This window comes from Branchiostoma belcheri, unplaced genomic scaffold (genome assembly GCF_001625305.1).
Source record: "Branchiostoma belcheri isolate BF01 breed outbred unplaced genomic scaffold, Haploidv18h27 scaffold9, whole genome shotgun sequence".
Lineage (NCBI taxonomy): Eukaryota > Metazoa > Chordata > Leptocardii > Amphioxiformes > Branchiostomatidae > Branchiostoma > Branchiostoma belcheri.
The window spans coordinates 610,750-632,392 of NW_017804575.1; the positions used below are offsets into that span (position 1 = coordinate 610,750).

Consider the following 21,643-nt stretch of genomic DNA (forward strand, 5'->3'; position numbering starts at 1 on the left):
TCATGAATAAAGAAAGGTTCAACAGGGGTGCCAGAGTATACTGTGCAATTTTACGGAATGCAGTGCAATTTTACTAGTATACAGTGCAATTTTACGGAATACCGTAGAGAATATTAGTATAAAGTGCAATTTTACGGAATACAGTGCAATTGCATTAGTATACAGTGAAATTTTAATAGTATACAGTGCGATTTTACTAATAAAATTTTACTAGTAAAATTGCACCCAGTATTCTGTAAAATTGCACTGTATACTTAGTCTAATACTATTAAACTGTATTCCGTAAAATTGCATTGTATTCCGTAAAATTGCACTGTATACTTAGTCTAATACAGTAACTATTAAACCGTATTCCGTAAAATTGCACTGTATTCTGTAAAATTGCACTGTATTCCGTAAAATTGCACTGTATACTAATACCACTGAACTGTATTCCATAAAATTGCACTGTATTACATAAGATTGCACTGTATCCTCTGGCACTCCTGTTCAAACTAGAAACTGATTTCCTACCTGCGGCTTTTCCGTTCTGACTGGGTGGAACAGCTCCAGTAGCACAGCCCACCACAGTGATGCCACCGATGCCTGACTCACTGCTGGTGTCAGACTTGTTAGTTTCTGCTGAGTCTGTGTCCACCACCACGTTCCCTTTGATCACAAAGTCTTCTGGGGGATAGTCATCTTCCATCGCACCTGAACACAGACAGAAAACACTTTTAAATTCATGGATTCTATTATAAAGAGGCTTCTTTTGTAATGTTTTACGTAGGGGTGTGCAGCAGTATGGGATGGTATTTCAGCACCATGGACACTACCATGTTTTATGTAGGGGTGTGCAGCAGTATGGGATGGTATTTCAGGACCAATGACACTACCATGTTTTATGTAGGGGTGTGCAACAGTATGGGATGGTATTTCAGCACCATGGACACTACCATGTTTTATGTAGGGGTGTGCAGCAGTATGGGATGGTATTTCAGCACCATGGACACTACCATGTTTTATGTAGGGGTGTGCAGCAGTATGGCATGGTATTTCAGCACCATGGACACAACCATGTATTTTGTAGAAGGAAATCATAGTTTTTGTTTTTTCTTCTCCAAACCAATAAGGTCAATGACCAGAACCAGACATCTGTCACCATGGTAACTAGTGTTGGGTTACATCATGTTGCAATTTTATAGCGAGGGATTTAGACTCCTGTCACTAGATGTACATGTATATAATTATGAATGTGTTTGAGAAACAGAGCAGACCATACATGTATGCGAAGGTAAACATTATGCACTGGCTTTGCAAATGTTACCTTTCTAGATGAATATGTATGTGCAAATAATATATAGAAACAGTGAAGGCTGAGTGAGAAATCATACTGTAGTAATTAATCTAATTACTTAATTTAAAGGAATTACATTTTGTTGCGTATAGATTATTGCATTTGTGTTATTTATATTTTGTTATTATTTGTGTCTGTTCAAATATTTGTTTATTGTTTTGTTACTTCAATTTTCCATTGATTGCATTAGTACATCAATTATTACTCTCATTTCATACTATTTCTATCATAATTTGACCTCTGATCTTCAATGCACTTTCATTTCTCTATGCTGGTTTTGTTTCAAGTCTGTTATAATTTCAGCATAGTTTTGTATGCTTTAGTTATTATCATTATTGCTAAAAGTAATCATTATTAGTATTATCATTATTGCTATTTTATTCTATGTTGTTGGACTCCAGGAAGAATAGTATGGAATTAACCATACTATGATGGTGATCTCAATAAACAAACAAACAAATACCTGGTACACTGGCTATACAGAGCAGGTGAGATGAGCAGACAGAGAAGGTGTCCAGGATCTCCTGTGGGTTGTTGGCATCGATCACGGTGACCTTACTGGTGGCGTGTGTACTGGTACAGATCCACACCATGGACGACATGTTCTCTGTGGTGGGCAGCAGCTTTTCTCTCTCCTGGCAACACAAGAACATTGTTGAAGTGGTTCATCAGCAGGGCTTGAAATTCATTTTGGGGAATACATGTAGGTGCACTGGTGCACCCAACCTAAAAAAATTAGATGCTCAAGATTTTTTTGGGGTGCACCAAAAAGAATAAATTAATTACAGATGTTACTGATTCTTAAAAGCAATTATTATTACAATTATTATTATCGTTGTTATTTTATTTTATGTCACTGGACTCAAGAAAGAAAAGTATGGAATTTACCATACTAAATTGGAGATCTCAATAAACAAACAAACAAACCTTAAGTTCAGCGTCCAGTTTGTCGATGCTTGTCTGCGAGCCTCGCTTCTTGCCGTCCTCATCAGGCAGACTGTCAGAGTAGAACACGCTGGCTCCCACGATGGACCCTCCGTCCCGCGTCTTACCTCCGGATAGGTTCACTCCCGCAGCACACCAGATCTACAATAGACGACACACCACGGTTCTCAGGGTGCAAAATCCTTTTTTCAGGTATTCTTTTCTGATACTTTTTTTCAGAATTTAAAATACAATGTAGTATCTACAGAACCAGAACAATTGCTTCAGAATCTGCTCTTCAGACTGGCTTTCAGGCATCCAGTGCAATGTTCAGGGCGGCAAAAATTATTCAGGATGAGGAAATCTGATATTAACATTTACTGCCATTTCTTAGTATATTTTTCAGCTGAAGTGTTTAAAACAAGCTACATGAGGCTTGTCATCTTCTTGATACCACCCATAAATGCATTTTGTAGCTGAACGAGCCTATGAATAAACAAAAAGGACCTGTTTTTGTTAGGGACGTCCCTCGGATGGGATGTTAAATGGATGTCCCGTGATTGGGAAGAGTCACACCCCGCGCACGTTAAAGAATACACTGCACTTATCGATAAAAGTAGGCTGATGTAGCTAAATTTTTGGTGCACTTATCAACCTATGTTCCATTGAAGGCAGCAGTCAGGGGTTCTTCCCAGTGTGAGTTGCTCAAACCTTACGGTCCAGTCTTACTCAGCTTGTATTTACATGTATGAAACTGGCATGTTTTGCCTAAAAAGGTGGTTTACCAGTTATGTAGGACTGTAGGGCCATGTGACGTTACAGTAGGGTGTTTGGCCCAGAACTCAGAGATCCTTGGTTCAAATCCTGTCTTGTCACCGATTTTGTGCCCTTGGCAGTTTACCAGTTATGCAAAACAAACAAACAAACAAACAAATCTACCTTCATGCCAGGCTCTTTCTCCAGCAGTGGCCGACAGTACACGGGGACGGGGACGGACACGACACAGTTACGTGATGACTCCGTCATGGAGGGACCCTTAAACTTGGCGGGCAGGCTCCAGCCGTACGCCTGCATGCGCCCGTCGTCCTTCCTGACGTGAGCGCGAACACGCTTGTACTGCTCCTGCTTCTCCCGACGTTTCCTCTCGATTTCACTCAGGTTGCTGGAAAATAGTTCACACTATTCAGTACAGTCAAACTAGCCCTCTACAGTGTATATAACAACTGTTTAACAACGTTTTAAGGTGTAAGCATTAACCCTTGTCCTGCTGGCATTTTTTACACAATTATATTTTCCAATAATTTCATGACTTTATAAGGTCATAGACCTTGACTTTTTTTGCCCTGCGGTGGCATAGGTACTTCCACATTCGTTGCGTTTCACTGGGGTGTAACACGTTGCACGAGAAATACTCCCAAATTGTACAATCGTACCTATACAGGGTGTTATATAGATGGTACTGTATGTGCAAAACAACTTATTCTTGGGCTCCACAGGACAAGGGTTTTAAGGGACTTGCCTATGCCAACCACTTGTTAATTATTTGGACCTGCATGTGGCCCAATCTTTGCCAATGACAGCCGCATTAGAATAAGATAACACAAAATTTTTCAATGACTGTCTTTCTGCAGTTTTCTTCAGAATTCATATTATTACATGTACCTGGGTCATGATTGTGACACTAAAGACACGGGACATTGGTAGTTGATCATGAATACTAGGAAAGCGTGTTGTATTAGCACATTTATATAAAAAGGCTAGAGCATATTGCCCAGCGCAGAATCCTGAATTTTCATGGTTTTCGTTGGATTTTTGGTCAACGTTGCATCAAAATTTTCCCTGTTGCAGACGATATCTTTTACGACATAACATTTGGAAACTACTGTCCGAATGCTAACCTTATATGAGCAACTACAACCTTATATGAGATGTTCTGCCGAAGTGCTGTGTACAATACATTACGGGTTTTGCGCAGGTGCAGTACAGTCTGCTGACGTGCTATATTGCCCCTACCTGTCTTCTGCGAGGAAGTTGAAGGCCTTAGATTTGTCTCCCATGGCGGAGAAGGTGTTACTGCGAACACGGTCAGGGTTCCCGGCAGGCTGGACTTGAGAGGCTGGTGCGTTGTAGCGCACGTTCACTGGTGGGTACGACTTTTTACTGGCTGTACTTGAACTAGACGACGAACTAAATAGATTGCTAAAACTGGAAAAAAGTTGATGTTAGTTAATAAAAAGATAGCCTGCAGGCTAATTTGAGATTTTGATGAAAAAAGAATTGGTTAAAACAAAGGAAAACAATTTAATTTTGCTGTGTGCAGTGAATATCTTTAGAATGTAACGGTCAGTGATAAGTCTTTTACAGTAAGCACAAAATACTTACAACTTCCATATGGACGACTTGTTCTTCTTAGCAGCAAGTTCTGGGTTTTCTCTCGAAGCCCTAAAAATTCGGAACAGGTAAACTTGTCAATGAGTATACAGTCACGACATCAAGACTGGAGAAAACATGCTAAACTTCACACCTAAGTGCACATGGAAATCTTATTCTTTCAAGTACTGATTGGCTCCACCCCGAAGGTGTTGCCAAAAAAAACAGAGCTCAAACCATGTCATATACCCCTTTCCTTTCCATTTAACCACCTAAAACTTTCCATAGTTGCAAAATTTGTGCTGCAAAATGATGAAAACATTGCCACCAGGCATCGTCAAGTGTCAGCCTCCATGTTATGTGGCCAAAGTTTTGCCCAAACAAGATTGCAAGGTTGCCAAGTTACAATTTTGTATATGCCATGGCTTTAGGTCCAGACTTGCGAGTCTGGAACTGAACCTAAACCTCTGGACTTGGATCCAGACCTGAACCTAAATGTGGTTTAAGTACACAGCATTACGTTCGACAGGGGGCTTTACCGTATCATCTCGGTCCATCTGACGGCCTCCTGTAGCTCCATGAGTCGTTCCTTGTACTGGTTACGCTCCATCAGGACACGAGCCATCTCCACTCGGGTGAAGCGCTTCCTCTGTGCCATGGGCACATCATCCTGGATAGAACATTAAACACACATCATGGAACTTCATCTGTTTTTGTATAAATTATTATCATCATATTATTGTCAGCACTTGGTCAACTGTGCCAGGCAATTATTGAACTTAAGGTGACGGTGGTTGTTAAATTTGATCCTTGTGTAACTTTGTTGGAATAAAGTTTAGCATTGTCCTATGCACACAGTATCACATATAATATTATTAAGCTCTGTTATATAGACTGTATTTAATATGGACTCCGAGTCAATCATGCAGGTGTTAAATACAGTAAAATGACTTACATCTTCATCATGTGGGCCTTTCTTCATCTCTTCTACTTCTGCTCTTGCCCTGGTGGGGGAAACAATTCTTACTAAAACACATTTCATAAAAATTATGGTGACAGGAGTCTAAATCCCTCCTGTTATAAAATTGCAACATGATGTAATCCAACACTAGTTACCAAAATTATTGGTAACAGATGTCTGGTCAATGACTTAATTTGTTTGGAGAAGAAGAAACAGAACAAAAACAGTTTGTTTTCCTTCGGTAAACATAACAAGACTTCAAAGAGTACGTACAGACACCTACATGACAGTATATAAGATACTGTCTCTTATGAAGAAGAGCACTGGAACTTAAAGGACAACATGACTGTATGTAAATTGTTAAGACCTACTTCCGTAGCTCCTCCTCCAGGTCGTTGACCTTCAGCTTTAGTCTCTGTTTGGAGGTTTGCAAAGCTGAGACCTCATTCTGCAACATCTCTGCCTCACTGGTACGGAGAGAGACAGTACTGTTGTTTACACAATCTTAAAGCGATATTAAATTGTAGTACACAAAATACTTTGATGAACGTTAGACCCTAAAGCAGTTACTCAGGCAACTTCCAAAATCATAATTATCCAGTTGCTTGAGTCACTGTTTTTTGGCGTATAACACGCATGTACATGACTTTTTCAACATCGTTGTTTTACACATTTTACACGCAGATGCACGTACGGCGGGTTGTGACCAGGCCTTTACAGAGAGTGGTATGCTATAGGATGGCGCTGATTTAACGTAAGAGACTACAGAAGAATAAACAGAAAAGTTGATAATGATGCCCCTTACCTGGTCAGCTCGTCTACTTTGGCTATAAGATCATCCTTCACTATGTTCAAGGCATTCCTGGAGAAAACAGCAGGGACAGGATTATGTTACTGAGTACAATCATCACTGTATAACACAAGACTTCATCAGGTACAGATACCAAATACATAATCGCTAAGGCCACACCAATTTAATTTGTTTTAATTTAATTTAATTTAATTCGGACAATATGAAGCGACAGGGCGAAAAAGAAATTAAAGAAATAAGTCTTGGCATCTTACTCTAACCCCAAATGATACGATAGGAGCCATGACGTCAACACGAAAGGCTGGGTTAATATTTAAAACTATGACTTTTAATCAAATCACATTATTGATAGATGGAAAAACTGTAACAACTAGGAAGAAAAGGACTTTCCTCAACTGTTGGGGGCAAAATAGGAGCATATTTGAGTTGATTCAGAACCGGAATCTTTTTTTTTGCAAATCAGAAAAAATCCGAATCCGAGAACCAACAAATTAAATTGGTGTGGCCTACATGTAAGACGTACAATGAACCAGCACTGTACCGGTATGACACTAGATTATGCTATACAATGTAGCTACACTACAGAAGAGAAAGGAACTGACTTCGTCTCCAACAGTTGTGTGTTCTCTGCAATCAAGTTCTCCACTTCCTTCCCCATACCTGTGGAGGCAACAATACTCTGTATTACTTTCATTACTGTTAACTTTTGTTAACTATTGTTTTTCCGAGTAAAAGAAAATATTAAAAAGAGAACAACATACATGTACCTGGAAAAAAAACAGGATTTCATAAATCATTATAGTCCATCATGAAAATGCCTTTGAGAAGATAGTAGCTATTTACATGCATGTATGCCATACCCAGGCTGCAACAATGTTCAATGCAGGTGTTGTGGGCTTGTGGCCTGTGTGATTACTTAGCGGTATTGTACTTGCTGCAATTTTTTTGTGTAGGGACACCAGATTTTGGGACATAATATATTATGAATTTAAATGTGTGTGTTTCTAATTTGTGGCAACATTACATGTACATTTGAAGTTTTTTCAGGAGCAGGTGTTAAATGTTGTTAGAAGACATTAGGAGGGGTGGTGAGGTACATGTACATTTATGTATAATTGGTTAGACGGGGAGGGCAAGAAAAAATTCTGACCACCCTTTTGGGCAATTGTTTTTTCTGCACCTCCTTTGTACGCTTGATGCCCAGTTACAATAAGAGCTGCGTACTGGTACTGTAGATTAGCACAGTACCATGAAAATTGATCAGGAACAGGTCCTAAATAGTAAGGAATCACTTAAACTAACCGATACATATATCACATACACAATGTAGTAAAGGTGTGCAGTGATATCTAGAAGGAGCATACATGTACATGTAACTACATTACATAAATGCAACTGTACAAATCTTTCAAGGACAGCTAGAGTATTGTATGAAACAAGAAACTGTCTACATGACAGATAGTAGTGTTTTGTTTGAATAAGACATACATGTAACTATTATTATAGTTCTGTCCTGTAGTATTTGAATGAAAATTCTGTCAAGTTTACTACTGTAACAGTACTGTTTTTAATGTTAAAATATTGAGGAAATTCAGAAGAACATATCATTTACATATATATGTATTTATATTAATTTGTCCAATTGTTCAGGTACAGGTACAGAAAAACTCTGTATGTACATGTACTACGTGATTGTAGAATCATGTACCTGTATGTTTAGGTGTACACACAGTACACTACATTGTACATTGTATAGGCATATATGCTTCATAAATGTTAATCACATACACATAATGAACACACACACAGGGCTTACCAAAGAAGGAGTCACTGACTGTTAGTGGTCCAGGAGTAAGCATTTAGCAGGTGGAAAGACAGCATGTTTTAGATTCAAGACACAAGGTACATGTTACATGTATTTGTACGAGTGTGCTGTAGACTGTGGTTTGAAACTTTCCATATACAGTCAAACCTGGCTAGTCATCCACACGTCATGCATCACAAACCAACTTAAAACAGCCCAGTCCAATTTTACATTAATTTTTGTTAAGACCCTCTGCTAAGCAACCAACTGTATTATAAATTGAAAGGCCAACATCAAATTTTGCTATGGGAAGCAAATGCATCATATTTCAGTCCAACTTCCTCCCCATTCTAAAATGGACTGCTCCATATCAACCTTTTCCATCCAGTATCAAGTGTTTTAATATGTCCCCTAACAATGATTATTGTTCTTGAAACCCCCATACAGTGCTTTTTAGTGTTCTTAGAAATTATTGCCTCAAAACCCCCATGTTGAGCTTTCTAGTAAAAGTCTCTTAGAAACCCCCATGTCACAATAATCATCTGGACAACCAACCCATTTGTTTCAGAAGCAACCAATTCTCTTCTGCAACCATTTTCTCTCAGTGTATTGAGAGGTAAAATGTTGAGCCAGGTTTGACTGTATCAGGATGTATCAAGACAACCAAAGATGCGCGTGCAACAAATTATATGAATTAAAATAAAACAACCGAAAATGGAGGAACGAAAATGAATGTGTGAACAGAAATGAATATGTGTGTTAGTCCTACCATCAGAGTAGTCACTTAGGGTATCGTTAAGCCAGCACACTGGGGTCCAACACAACATTCACAGGGTTAACCAGGGTACAAGAAAGCAGGCCCTGTCACACATTCAGAACCTCCCCCCCCCCAACAACAACACCATCCAACCATGGTTTGGCTGAAGTTTGGGAGCAGTCTGACCAGATTTAGGCAATGCCTACTTTTCTACAATGTACATGTGAATCGAATTTCAGTTAAATTTGAGTCAACCCAAACCCCCAAATACTGCTGATCTTCACCTCCCGTCTATCCAAAATTTATTAATATCATGAAAGTTCATCTGTGTTGGTAGTTACATGTTTAAAGTTAAAACTTTTGGTCCAACACAAAAATTCTCTTACATCTAGTACTTTCGAGCAGTCACTCTGGCCTTCCTCAGTAGACTGACCCAGTGAGGCTTGTCTTGTGGCTTCTTTGAAGTGTGACGTCAAGGAGTTACTGGTTGAAAGCTCTATAGGTGAGAGAATTTTTTGTGTTGGACCAAAAGTTTTAACTTTAAACAAAGTTTATTAATGTTTGAAACATTTCAGTTGCTGCTGACCTACATATAAGCCATGGGGGAGTTTGGCAATGTTTGGGAGGCCATTTTTGGCTATGTGTGACAGGGGCTCAACATCAATGTTAAAAAGTTAGTCTCAGTGTTATTCCACCAGGTCTCAAACCCTTTCCAAAAACACCTTGTGTCTATCTAAAGTGCACTGACACTGACTGTCTCTCACCGAAATTCTACATTCTGCCTAAAACTCTGGACAGAAGGGCTCTCTTTCCTTCATGTACTTAGTCATTTTCCATATAATCTCTTCATGTTGTAGGCACAAATTTCTATGTGCACCTACATAGCCTGGGTACCATCCTGGTTAGTTTGTGTACATCAAAATCTGCTACCATAGTTGCTGCTATAAGTTCTTCAGAGGAGACATAAACTAACCAGGATGTTACCCAAGTTACAGATTTGTAGGTTTCATAAAACGATTTTCAAACCCTGCATTAAAAAAAAATAGAATGATGTAATAATGAGAGGGAAAAGAAGTTGTTGTGTGACTGTGCTGTATGTACTAACCAGAGAGAGAGTATTCACTAGGGTCAATGGACCTGAGTGATCCTTGGAAGCCGTGAAAGAAACAGTGACATGCATTAGGCCGCAGCAAGTAAATTTCATGGATGACATCCTCCGCAGACTCCAAATCTAATGCGGGCGGGCGAAAAAAAACAAGGCGGGCCGAAAAAGCAAGGTTCCTACATTTTAAAATTTTGACTCAATCATTGTACAAAAGATTTTGATTCAGTGGGAACATCATAATACACACAGCCAGCATCACATATCACTGCATCAAGTATGAAACAAAGCATTAAATCAGAGCCTTTTCTTGTCTCCTCTCTAGTATATTTATCTGCCATCCACCTTCCGGCATTGCAACAGACATCTTTGCCCATTTTCGGCATGTTGACCACTGTCAGAAGGCAAAAAAATTTCTTCTTTTTTTCGAAAATCAGGCAAAAATTAATGACATTGCGTGCACTGATGTCATCCATAAAATTTACTTGCTGTGGCCTTAGGACAGGAGGAGAGGAAGAGCAGTGAGTAGGAATAATTATACAAATTAACCATCAAAACAATAGAGAACATATTGTGAATTTAGGACAGTAGAAATGGAAAAGTATTTCTTGACAATGTAAAATAATGGAATTATGTACTACAATGTAAATGTAGCACAAACCCTATTGTTACTTACATATTATTGAAAACACTTATCTATCATTGTGTGAATACTACTACATGTACATGATGTTGTACTACAAAATCTTGGTCTGCTGGCAAGAGTATTTCAAAACTGGACTTCACAAGTGTACCCTCTAAATAAATATTTAAAAAGTATCAAATCGCAGAATAGCATTCTGATACATGTATCTGTGGCGTAAAAATGCAATCTTGCTGACAAAACAGTTGTATCATAGACTGGTTCTAGCTATTCATTGATGGTACAAAAAAATAAAAGGACTTCTCACATAGCTTGATATATTAAACTATTCCAAATGCTTCAAGTACTAAATGATGACAAAATTGTGTTAAGAAAGGGAGGTAAATGTTAATATCGGACAGATTTTCTCATCCAGAATATTTTTTTGGTTTTGCTGCCCTGAAATTGCATTGGATGACTTTAGCTAAAGTTTTTGGCCGTTTTAATTTTCCCCAGAGTCAATAGAAAGTAGCATTATTCCAAGTGAGTGACCTACAGACTTACATGTAGTTAGCGTTGCCTTACCTGTGATGTCAGCCCCTTCATCCATCTCTCCTAGTGCTTCTGAGTCCTGGGTGGTCAGCTCTTGGAACAGGGAGTCCTGGTTTGACTTGAGTGGGGTGCTGTGGATACAAGTCGTACTCAATACATTTTTTAAATGAAAAAATAATAATAATAACTTTGTTAGCATTAGTATTATTACTAATGTTTTGGGGGTGGTGGGTTATGGCGCACTGATACATGTGCATGTCAAGTTTGTGTATTTATACCTTAATTGTATTTTGTTGTGTGGCGCTGTTAAAATAAGTTATAAATTTGAGTGCAGCGCCGTTATGTTTGATGTTTTGATGGATAAAAAAAAAGTGGTACACAACAGAGTACAATGTCATGATAAGAAATTGAGGGAACATTGTATCACAGCAGCACATTGGCAGAACATACAATGTACTTCACCCACATTTTAACCATTACAGGTGTTTTTTTTTTTTTCCAACCCAACAACTGAAAACTAAACAATGTTTAGACGGGATGACATCCTTAAATATGACAGTATGACATGAAATAAGACATTCTGCCAAAGTGCCATGCCGTTGCAGTTGACATCAATGCTGCCTCAACCCAGCATTAAAACTATGAGCATTAATGCAGCACTGAACACCACTTTCCCTTATGGGGTGACTTTGATTTTTAGCATTTTATAAATTTTGATTGTCTGTACCTTGTTGCTCCTGGCACATCGATGGGTTGTGTCTGGGAGAGTTCTGGGGTGGTGTTGAGAATGTCCTGAACTCTTCTGTCTGATCCTGTGTCAAGAAGGAGTACATGTGGTCAGGACAGATAATAAAGCACTGTCAGTATACGTAACTGTTGAAGTTAGTAGTATACATGTAGTTCTCACTAGGCTATTTGAGTGTAGGGGCCCCCTACGTTGTGATTTGGACCCCTACACTGTCTTTCAACCAGCGTAGGGGTGGGTTTTTTTTTGGGGGGGGGACCTTCATAAATCTTTTTAAAAAATGAACTTTAGAATAAAGGTATAACTGTTACATTAATTTTAAAAATGTGTCCTTCAATAAAGCAAGAAATAGTGTCTCAGGGGGTTAAGAGTTTCACATTTTTCTGGGAGAATACCAGACCTCCTGCTTTGGGACTGATTATGCGACTTTCTGTACCTGACCCCTACGCTGTGAAAAAATCCTGGTGAGAACCCTGAGTTCACAACCTGAAATAAAGTACTTTAAACCCTGTCAGCTGAAGATGACAGCAAGATTTGATACACCAGTCCTTAGGCCACACCAATTTAATTTGTTGGTTCTCGGATTCACCTCTTCATTTTTTTTCTGATTTGCAAGAAAAAAATTGATTCTGGTTCTGAATCAACTTAAAAACTGCTCAAAATTTTGCCCTCAACAGTTGAGGAAAGCCCTTTTCTTCCTAGTTGTTACTGTTTTCCATCTATCAATGCAGTGGATTCATTCAAAGTTCAAAATTTATTGTTTAAATAGTAACCCAGCCTTTTGTGTTGACTTCATGGCTCCTTTCGTACCATTCGGGGCCATAATAGGATGCCTAGACCTGTTTGTTTTTCTTCGCCCTGTCGCTTCATATTTTTTCTGACAGAATCCCAGAACCAACAAATTAAATTGCTGTGGCCTTAAATTCCCATTTCCCTTGAAACCTGTCCAGCAGTTTTGCTTATGGTTTAGCCATTCCCTGACAGAGGTACACAGACAGACAGAGGTCCCACCACCGAGAACACAGCAGTACCTCCGAAACAACAGAACTTTCCCAACCTCCGTTTCTGAGGGCTTCACTACTCCATAGAGGCAGCGGTGGTAACTCACACAGCTCTACATGTGTAGTACATCAAGTCAGATCATTCATTCAGTTGACATCATGCAGTGGTACATTAAATTTTGTAGAAGTTGATTGTGTTAATTGACAATCATGTATTACACTTCTGTATGTCTTGGCCTGCATTGTAGATACTGTTCCATGTACATGTAACTGTTGCTATAATTATAGTTGTTTGGGTTTTCTTCCTTGACAACAATTATATACCACACTTCTTTACATTTGGGAACAATATATATCACACTCCTGTACATTTGGGATTGCACTGTAGATATGGTACTGTTCCAGTATGCTCCCTATAACAGTAAATATTTTGCATTTTTGTTAATGCATCTATAGCAGCGACACCTGTGCTGCAGTGCAATGTGAACCAGTCAGAATTGCCCTGAGGAAGGTGACAGACGGTCACCCTTGGTAGTGCTTATCCTTACTTCTATAGCCCTTGGGCCGCACAGACATTGTGCAATCACTGCAGCAGGGGGCTAGTCCACAGGTACAAGTGTACCCAGTGCCATATGGAAACTCATACATTTTGTAAAAAAATAATTATTCTATTTGTCACAATAGTACAAAATGTAGTCCTGCAATTATACTAATTGATAAAGGCATATTAGATTATCTAATTTTGCAGGCTTAATGTACATTTGAAGTCAATCACCAGTTACTGACTACTACATAATTATGTACCATTTGAATCATTCTGTAATTCCTACATTGTACATGTACATGGCTAGCTCCTAGTACAATCACAATAGACCAGAGTCTCTAATGAAACTTACCGGCTTGAATGTCTAAACTCTTGTCTGTCATGGTTTGCCGAATCTCAGACTGAAATGGGAAACACAAGCTTAGGTCATTGTCAACAGATACATTGCACATTGCCTAGTGCGTACATGCTCACCTTCAACAATTGAGGTACAAATGTGGTTTCACCTGGGACATTTGTGGTATAAGAATCTGAGGCTCGAAATACCTTTCTCTGTAAGTTACCACTCACACTTGGAGCATATCAAAATTTGTTCAAAAACTATATTATTATTGCCATGATGATTACATGACATTGTATTTCTTAATACAAATACATGTACAAACCCAGTACATGGACCAGTGCAGACATGTAGACATCAGAAATGCACCCAGTATTTCGAGCCCAGCAATCAGCAATTGGTTTTAGCTCTCCATTTTTTTGTCATCAAGACATACAATTAATTAATGTGAACGTTATTTTTTACAAACCTAGGTACAACATAATGTCTATAATGATTAACACATATTTGGATTTCGTGAATCATTTGATGCAAGTTAATCAAAATACCTGTATATTGTATGCTGTATGGAAAAAACATTCTGATAGTTAAGGCTGTTGAATGGAAATAATTATTGATACTTTTTAAGCTGTGAATTACCTTGTAGTGATGGCAAAATTTATACCTGTTAAAGCAAGCATGAGACAGGCACCAAAAGTAATTTCAGGGTAGTAAAACCGGATTTTCAAATACAAATGTAGTCAATTTTCTTTTCATTCTTTTTAAAATGTAGAAAGTTGCTAGATACTTAATAATATTGGTGGTACAAAAAAATAAAGAAACTCCTTGTGATTGAATGTGTAACTTGTTTTTTCAAAATTTATCAAGAATATTTTTTCATAAAAGTTCATCTGTGTTGGTAGTAATCATAGTAAAACATTGAACTTTATTCCAACACACAGTTTACAGAGAGATCAAATTTTCAGCGACCACTGACAATTAATGACCAATCACTTTACAACGTGATCTCGCGAGAGTTACGGCTTACACGTGACCTTAATCACACAAGACTTGACTGAAAATTTGATCTCTCTGTAAACTGTGTTGGAATAAATTTCAATGTTTTACTAAGAATATTTTTTGTATTGCCGCCCTGAAACTACATGGATGCCTTTTCAGCGTTAAGCAGCGTTAGTTAGTAGTGGGTTATTTTTGCAGTGCTGTGTGAGGCTGAAGCGTGTTACCTCTACCGTGTTAGGGCTGCCTCCCAACAAAATAAATTCACTGGCTTCAGTGGACGTCGGCCTGTCCCCTGCGGCTGCTTTTTCGTCTTTATTCGCGAGGTCAGGGGTTACAACATCAGCGGTGCCATCATGCACAGAATCATGGGATACGTCGGCAGCTGCTGTGTCTGTCGCGCGGGACTCTGTCCCATCATGCTTTTCTTCCACATGCAATTGTGCCGCACCGTTTTCGGCCCCTCCTTCCTCATCCTTATAAACAGTGTGTAGAAGCCATTCAAGAACACAACAGAACAGAACAGCAAAATACCAGCACAGGAAAATAAAAACAAAAACAGCTAGCTGGTTAATAATGAAATAATTCCACAGGAAGAGAAAGCAAAAGTCCATGCCATGGTTAACGGTGTTACGATGCAAAAATGAATGCAAAGTTTAGAACAAACAGCCAAGAAAATAAAAGAAGTACAATGGCACAACAGAAGTCTCTTCAGTTAGTTCTACTATTACCAGAACTACATGTGTTTGTACATGATTGTGAATGTTAGCCAAGCTTACTCCATTCCCTGCTGTAAGGGCACATCGACTTAATTTTACGGATGACATCCGCGCGCCTGTTCTAAAAAAAAAAGATCACGTCCAGGCTCTATGCCTGGGTAGTTAGCGACAATACGGTATCTGTATCTGTATCGGTATAGCCGGTATAACCGCCCTTCAGCGTAACACACCAGCTTCGAAATACGGAGCCGGGCACCCAGGCTACCGAAGCTTCATGACTCAAGAACTCAGTACAGTGCCGACTTATAAATTCCGCAAAAAGCCGGCATGTCGTATACGTCGCTATGTACATTGTACTGCCGCAAATTAAAAATACCAGCTTTGTATTCCTGTGGTTTAGTAGCATTTTTATTTTTGGCGGGAATTTTCTATTCGCCCGCGTGCACTAGGTCTTGAGAGAATGTCATCCATAAAATGAAGTCACTGTGGCCTAACAGTATCTTACCTTCAGATCTGTAACAGTTGTAACAGTATACGACCCACAAGCTCCCTTGACTATACGTAAATGTTATCCAAGTTTACCCCATTCCCTGCTGTTCCTTACCTTGAGATCAGTTGTGTTTTTAAGACCCACGATGTCCCTAGCAGGGCTCCTCCCCAGCACGTCATCGCCCTCGATGAGTGACATGGCCTGCGGAGTCTTGGGCGAGGCAGGAGACCCCACATCCTGGTTACTCAGGGCGTAGTAGTTAGGAGAGGACGGGCGGTTCAGTATGCTGTGCAACCTACAACACAACCAGAGGAACTTCATTCTTAGAAGAAGAAGAAGGTCTCCCGTGCTCTTATGCAGAGCGTAGGGTCTCCATTTCTGTAGCCCTTGATTGGGCGACACACAGTTGTTCAAGGCAATACAGCAGGGGGCTAGTCCCCTGGTAGTGCTGTGTGTTTGACCTTCCCACACTCTTTCTCATACGTGCTGAGTGCTAAGCAGAGAAAGAAGTGTGTATCATTTTTAAAGTCTTTGGTATGACCCGGCCGGGGTTTGAACTCACGACCTCGAGCTCCCGGTTACATTTTAGCGAGCACTCTCCCAATTGAGCTATTGCACCGGTATGCAAAATTCTTTCTTAGGCCTTAATGGAAAAAAATTGTGTTTCCTGTTCAGTCCTGAAACAAGTGCTTTTATAAAAAGCTGTCGTTTGCCGCCGTTGTATTTTTACACAACAAAATCGTATGCAAAAAAATGTGTTTTTTTTTTCTTTGTGATGATGCACACTGTTTTTATTTCTTTGTTTTACATTTTTTGATTAACGATTATACTTGGCTGCGCGAATAAATAAATAAAAAGACGAGCTGCGTACTTTGCCTTTGGACTTGCGGCCACATCCTGTCCCAGGGACTGTGCCATCTTGGTCCGTTCTATGTGCTCCATGTAGGTCTGTATCATCTGGACACAACAACATTAAACAAGAAATCTGAGATTCGAAACATCTGGGAAGCAACATGATAGTCACAATGACTGCTGAAAATTTCATACATCATAATTATCAACTGCAACAAAAAAGGTTCCCCCCCTTCCTTTAAATAGTGTGGTAAACTAATAGTATTACCATACTGTGTAGTCCATCTGTTGGACAGCTTTGATTTGGTATTTTGTACCTGTACCTAATCCACGGTACTAGAGAGGGAGTGTAGTGCTGTTTACCGGTTCGCAGGAACTAGTTCCGGACTTGTAAAAATTCTTAGCTTCAAGTAAAAAAAAAACTGAATGTCTGGAACTAGTTCCAGACTTATAATCACGTCACATTCCCTGTTTTATTCTAAACCACCTGACATCTTCAATAGTAAAGAACGAAGACAACATTGCCATTGGGTATCGTCAAGTGCGTCCCTAATTATGTGGCCACAGTTTTGCCCAGACGTGTCCCGCAAACAACACATCTTGCTTCTAAACCCTGGTAGTGTAGTGCTCGCTACAAAATATGTTGCGGTAAAGATGCCTCATTTTCCATGTTCACTGAGAAGTCCCTTCCATATTTTGTATGATATGCCCTGGTTTTAGGTCCGAACCTAAACCTCTAGACTTGAATCTGGACTTGGACCTGAACGTCGGTTTAGGTACACAGTACTTTGTAGAGGTACACATGTCTGCAGGATCCTTACCTCCGTGTGTCTTTGGTGCAAGGCTTGGTATTCTCTCTTCATCTCACTCTCTCTGTCCTCAAGTCGAGTGACTACAAAACAAAAACAAACAAGAAAACAACAAAAAAAAAATCAACATATTTATCATAGCCACACCAATTTAATCAATTAGTTGTCAAATTTTCCCACTTCACTTTTTATTTTGATTTGCAAAAAAAGTCTATGAACTTTTAAAATTGGATCAATTGCAAAATGCTCATAAAAATTTTGGCGCGGGCAGTTGAAGAAAGTCCTTCTCTTTCGAGGTGTTACAATTTTCCATGTATCAATGTAATGGATTTGTCATTATGATTAAAACCTTACAATTCATTGTTTGAATTATAAGCCAGTTTTGTATGTTGACATTGTGGCTCCTATTGTATGTAGCATTTGGAGCTACCATAGGATCAGCCTAGGTATGTTCTTTTTTTTGCGCCCTGTTGTTTCATATTTGCTCTCTCCAGTTGCTTGAGTCAACGAAACAATTTTGTCGGTTTGACCAGAGAGCATCAATCAATCGATCAATCAATCGATCAATCAATCAATCAGTCAATCAATCAGTCAATCAATCAATCAATCAATCAACTTTACAACATATATTATTGTATATGTAACAGCTACAATGTACTGACTCTGATCGGAGTAGTTTTTGCACTTGAGTTCTAACTGTCGTGTCTGCATCTCCAGCGTCTCGGTGCGGTTCTGAAGATCACGCCGCTGTAACTCGTGTACGTCCTCCATCTCCAACGCTTTCTGATTGGTCAAAAAAGTCAACATCACAAATGACTAATGTGGGAGAAATATGTACACTACAGTGTCATATCGCTATCATATGTGTACATTGGAGGAAACGTTAACATATTCTATGTTGAAGTCAGTTCCTGGATTGATGAACATGTTAAACATTTCCTATTCTTAGCCTTCAGTCTTCTTGATATAATCTCCTTGAACAAGACATAAAAAAAACCTCAACACCAAGTATCTTCTTTGACAGCGAAGTTTTACACTCTACATACAATTGTTGTACATATATGTACTTCAGGGCTCTCCCCAAGCAATGAAGCATGGGTGTTCCCCCTCTACCCAAAATCCTAGCACCTCTCCCAAAATGCTCAAGCTCAGAGTTTTCTCTAAGACTAGTATTTCACTAGTAGTATTTTTTTCCCAACATCAATCGATTCTTCTGGGGAGACCGTCACCCCTGAAACTTCTGGAGATACCTGTTCTGCATGTTTGCGGAGCTGTTTCTCTCTCTCGTACTGAGTGATGAGCTGTTCATTATCATCTCGTAACAACTCCAGTTCCACCTCCTGTTCCTGTGGACCAATCAGACGTTCAGAAATTACTTCATCAATATCATCAGTAGTTCATGCTTTATGCTAGGCTATAAATACTATCAGATGCAATGGCAGAGCTCAAAATACTGGGTGCATATGCACCTTAGTGCACCCAAATTTGGAGCTGTGCACCCAATTTTTTTCCCATGGGTGCACCAGTGACTGTGTGCTCAAATACTTTCATACCTTTACATATGTAAAGATGTTAAAATGTATCGTAGTTAGAGCTGTGTACCTAAACAAATTTTAGGTACAGGTACAGGTACAGGTACACAGGTTTAGGTACAGGTCCGGACCTGAACCTGTACCTGAACAATTCGACCAATGTATATGCTCTTCTGAACTCCTGTAATAACTAGAAAAACATTGATATAGGTTTAATTTTTGTTTATGGAGAATGTTCAGATAAAATATAGGTAAAAGTAAAGATGTTTTTGTTTTCATGAACACACAGGGACCCATTGTTAACCAGCTATTTACACATTTGAGGTCACAAATAGGCATAAAATTGGTGTGAAATTGTTTAGGTACAGTACCGGTACTGAGGGATTAGGTATTTTGGACCTGTACCTAATCAATTTTTCCGGTACAGTATCGGTACTGCGTACCGGTACACAGCTCTAATCGTAGTATATATATATAACATCTAAATGTCAGAAAAATAATAAAATCATTGTTTAGTACTTTTGTTTAAAAATGTAACATATTCAACTAGTTTTTGCTCACTTTCTTCTTACTGATGCATCCAATTTTTTTTAGGTTGGATGCACCAGTACACCTATTCCCAAAAATAAGTAAGGCCATGTTGATTTTATCATATGGATGACATCCACGTGCTGCCGAGCGCAAAAAATAGGGCATCTTTACGGTGACTCGTAGACCAAAAAGGAGGGATTCCAATTTGTTGTTATTTTCAGTACAGGGAGTCCAAAAGACACCCCCGTAGCTAAATGCCAGACTTTACTACTACTAGTACAATGTACATGTTACATGTACATGTACTAGTACATGTGTTTGTGAGTCACTGTTTACGATCAGGTTACACAAAGTCCCGTGCCTGTACTTAGTACTAGTACTTTGATATACCAAACACTGTGGTAGATAATCTGTAAACCTGGTTTAGGGGTCAGTAACCCAGCCTTTGGACCAGAAGTGAAGGTCTGGAGTTCGAATCCTGAAAGTCTCTTGATTACATCCATTATGATGCATACATTGTATAACTATAAGTGTAGTTTTAGAGCTGTTTGTACTATAAACATGTATACACTTTTTTATCTGTTCACCTGTACTTAGCCTGATAGGGCATAAATGTACAATAAAGATTATTATTATTATTATATACTAGTATTTTTATCAGAACTAAAACTAAAACTGGTAAAAGGCCTTACATATGGTCCAAGCTGCTAGTACATTTTGCAGCTTCTAAGTAGGGGGCTCAAGGTAATGGCACTTCTTTGAGAATCAAAGCAATCTACCATCCAAAATTTGTGACCCCAGCTATGTCCAGGTCACAAGATTATAGCAAAACTGGAAGTTCTGCTGCAGTACAATATAATTATAACAAGCCACAAGGGACTCCAAAAATCTATAAGTTTCATGACAATACATCGGATCCAAGCTTCTTGACGTATCGTGATAAACCACTCACACGTACAAGCATATAGTAATATACATACTAGTATATATACACACAAATGATACAGATACTAACAAAAACATAACCATCTGGCGAAGGTAACGACAGGGCTACAGGACCAAAAGGAATTTTTGTACTATGTACTGACATGCTTTTATATGAACTTGGATGACATTACAGGCTCCAACACTGACTGTACATGCACATGGCTAACAGGTGATGTCACACATCCCATGGGATAACATTACACATTGGGAGCTCAGCTTGGTACTGACATTACTCATATACGTGGGTAAGTGTGGATCTGAAAAACTCAAATGTCAGAACTGGGCAGTAACAAGAAAAGATAAAAGCTTCAACGACACATAAAAAAACTACATGTACATACAGTTGTATTATAAACATCTTTACTTCTAATTTCTGTCTATCCAGAAAAAAAAAGGCTCTTGAGGAGCAAAACCATTGCATGGCATAATGAAATCTGGGGACAATATTCGTGAAAAAATTGACTCCGGAGAAAAAATAATCAAGTCGGAGATGGCAGACTTCACTCCATACCCATACTGCCTTGCAATGCCTCAGTCCTAAAAATTGCACAGAAATTTCCTCAGCACTAAACTTGAGCAGCACTACTGAGAAATCTTGGCAATGCTGCATGATTATAATTGTCTGTATTATTGGGAATTGCCAGTGTACAAAATACTTTATTGAACCAGGTTGCCCACTACGGCAAAAATTAGGTTGCCCATCAAGTTACTACTTTCCTCATACATATACATAAGCCTTTGACAATATTTGTAACAGCCTTTAGTTAACTGAGACTAGTAATAACCATTAATACCTAAAATTAAAAAGCATCTTCCAGATACAGTGGTGCAAGCCAAGTGGGCATGATTCTAAGAATA

At 39.0% G+C, this 21,643-nt stretch overlaps 1 protein-coding gene across 11 annotated transcripts in view; it reads right to left on the reverse strand.

Moving 5' to 3' along the window:
* The window catches only part of LOC109487848 (C-Jun-amino-terminal kinase-interacting protein 4-like), a 35,466-nt gene that overhangs the window by 11,663 nt on the left and 2,160 nt on the right, over positions 1 to 21,643 (reverse strand). For 3 of the 11 annotated variants that reach the window (XM_019791947.1, XM_019791939.1, XM_019791942.1), the window contains exons 2-23: positions 18,986 to 19,081; positions 18,398 to 18,518; positions 17,748 to 17,818; positions 16,946 to 17,031; positions 16,189 to 16,369; positions 15,093 to 15,341; positions 13,882 to 13,930; positions 13,042 to 13,098; positions 11,967 to 12,051; positions 11,273 to 11,370; positions 8,219 to 8,236; positions 7,005 to 7,062; positions 6,397 to 6,453; positions 5,963 to 6,058; positions 5,586 to 5,634; positions 5,170 to 5,300; positions 4,643 to 4,702; positions 4,274 to 4,465; positions 3,200 to 3,422; positions 2,264 to 2,422; positions 1,800 to 1,971; positions 514 to 693 (exon numbers count right to left, since the gene is read on the reverse strand). In XM_019791947.1, the coding sequence (XP_019647506.1) occupies positions 514 to 693; positions 1,800 to 1,971; positions 2,264 to 2,422; positions 3,200 to 3,422; positions 4,274 to 4,465; positions 4,643 to 4,702; positions 5,170 to 5,300; positions 5,586 to 5,634; positions 5,963 to 6,058; positions 6,397 to 6,453; positions 7,005 to 7,062; positions 8,219 to 8,236; positions 11,273 to 11,370; positions 11,967 to 12,051; positions 13,042 to 13,098; positions 13,882 to 13,930; positions 15,093 to 15,341; positions 16,189 to 16,369; positions 16,946 to 17,031; positions 17,748 to 17,818; positions 18,398 to 18,518; positions 18,986 to 19,081 (2,488 nt within the window). The remainder of the gene's footprint in view (positions 1 to 513; positions 694 to 1,799; positions 1,972 to 2,263; positions 2,423 to 3,199; positions 3,423 to 4,273; positions 4,466 to 4,642; positions 4,703 to 5,169; positions 5,301 to 5,585; positions 5,635 to 5,962; positions 6,059 to 6,396; positions 6,454 to 7,004; positions 7,063 to 8,218; positions 8,237 to 11,272; positions 11,371 to 11,966; positions 12,052 to 13,041; positions 13,099 to 13,881; positions 13,931 to 15,092; positions 15,342 to 16,188; positions 16,370 to 16,945; positions 17,032 to 17,747; positions 17,819 to 18,397; positions 18,519 to 18,985; positions 19,082 to 21,643) is intronic. The other 8 variants (XM_019791940.1, XM_019791948.1, XM_019791944.1 and 5 more) reach the window with 8 other exon arrangements.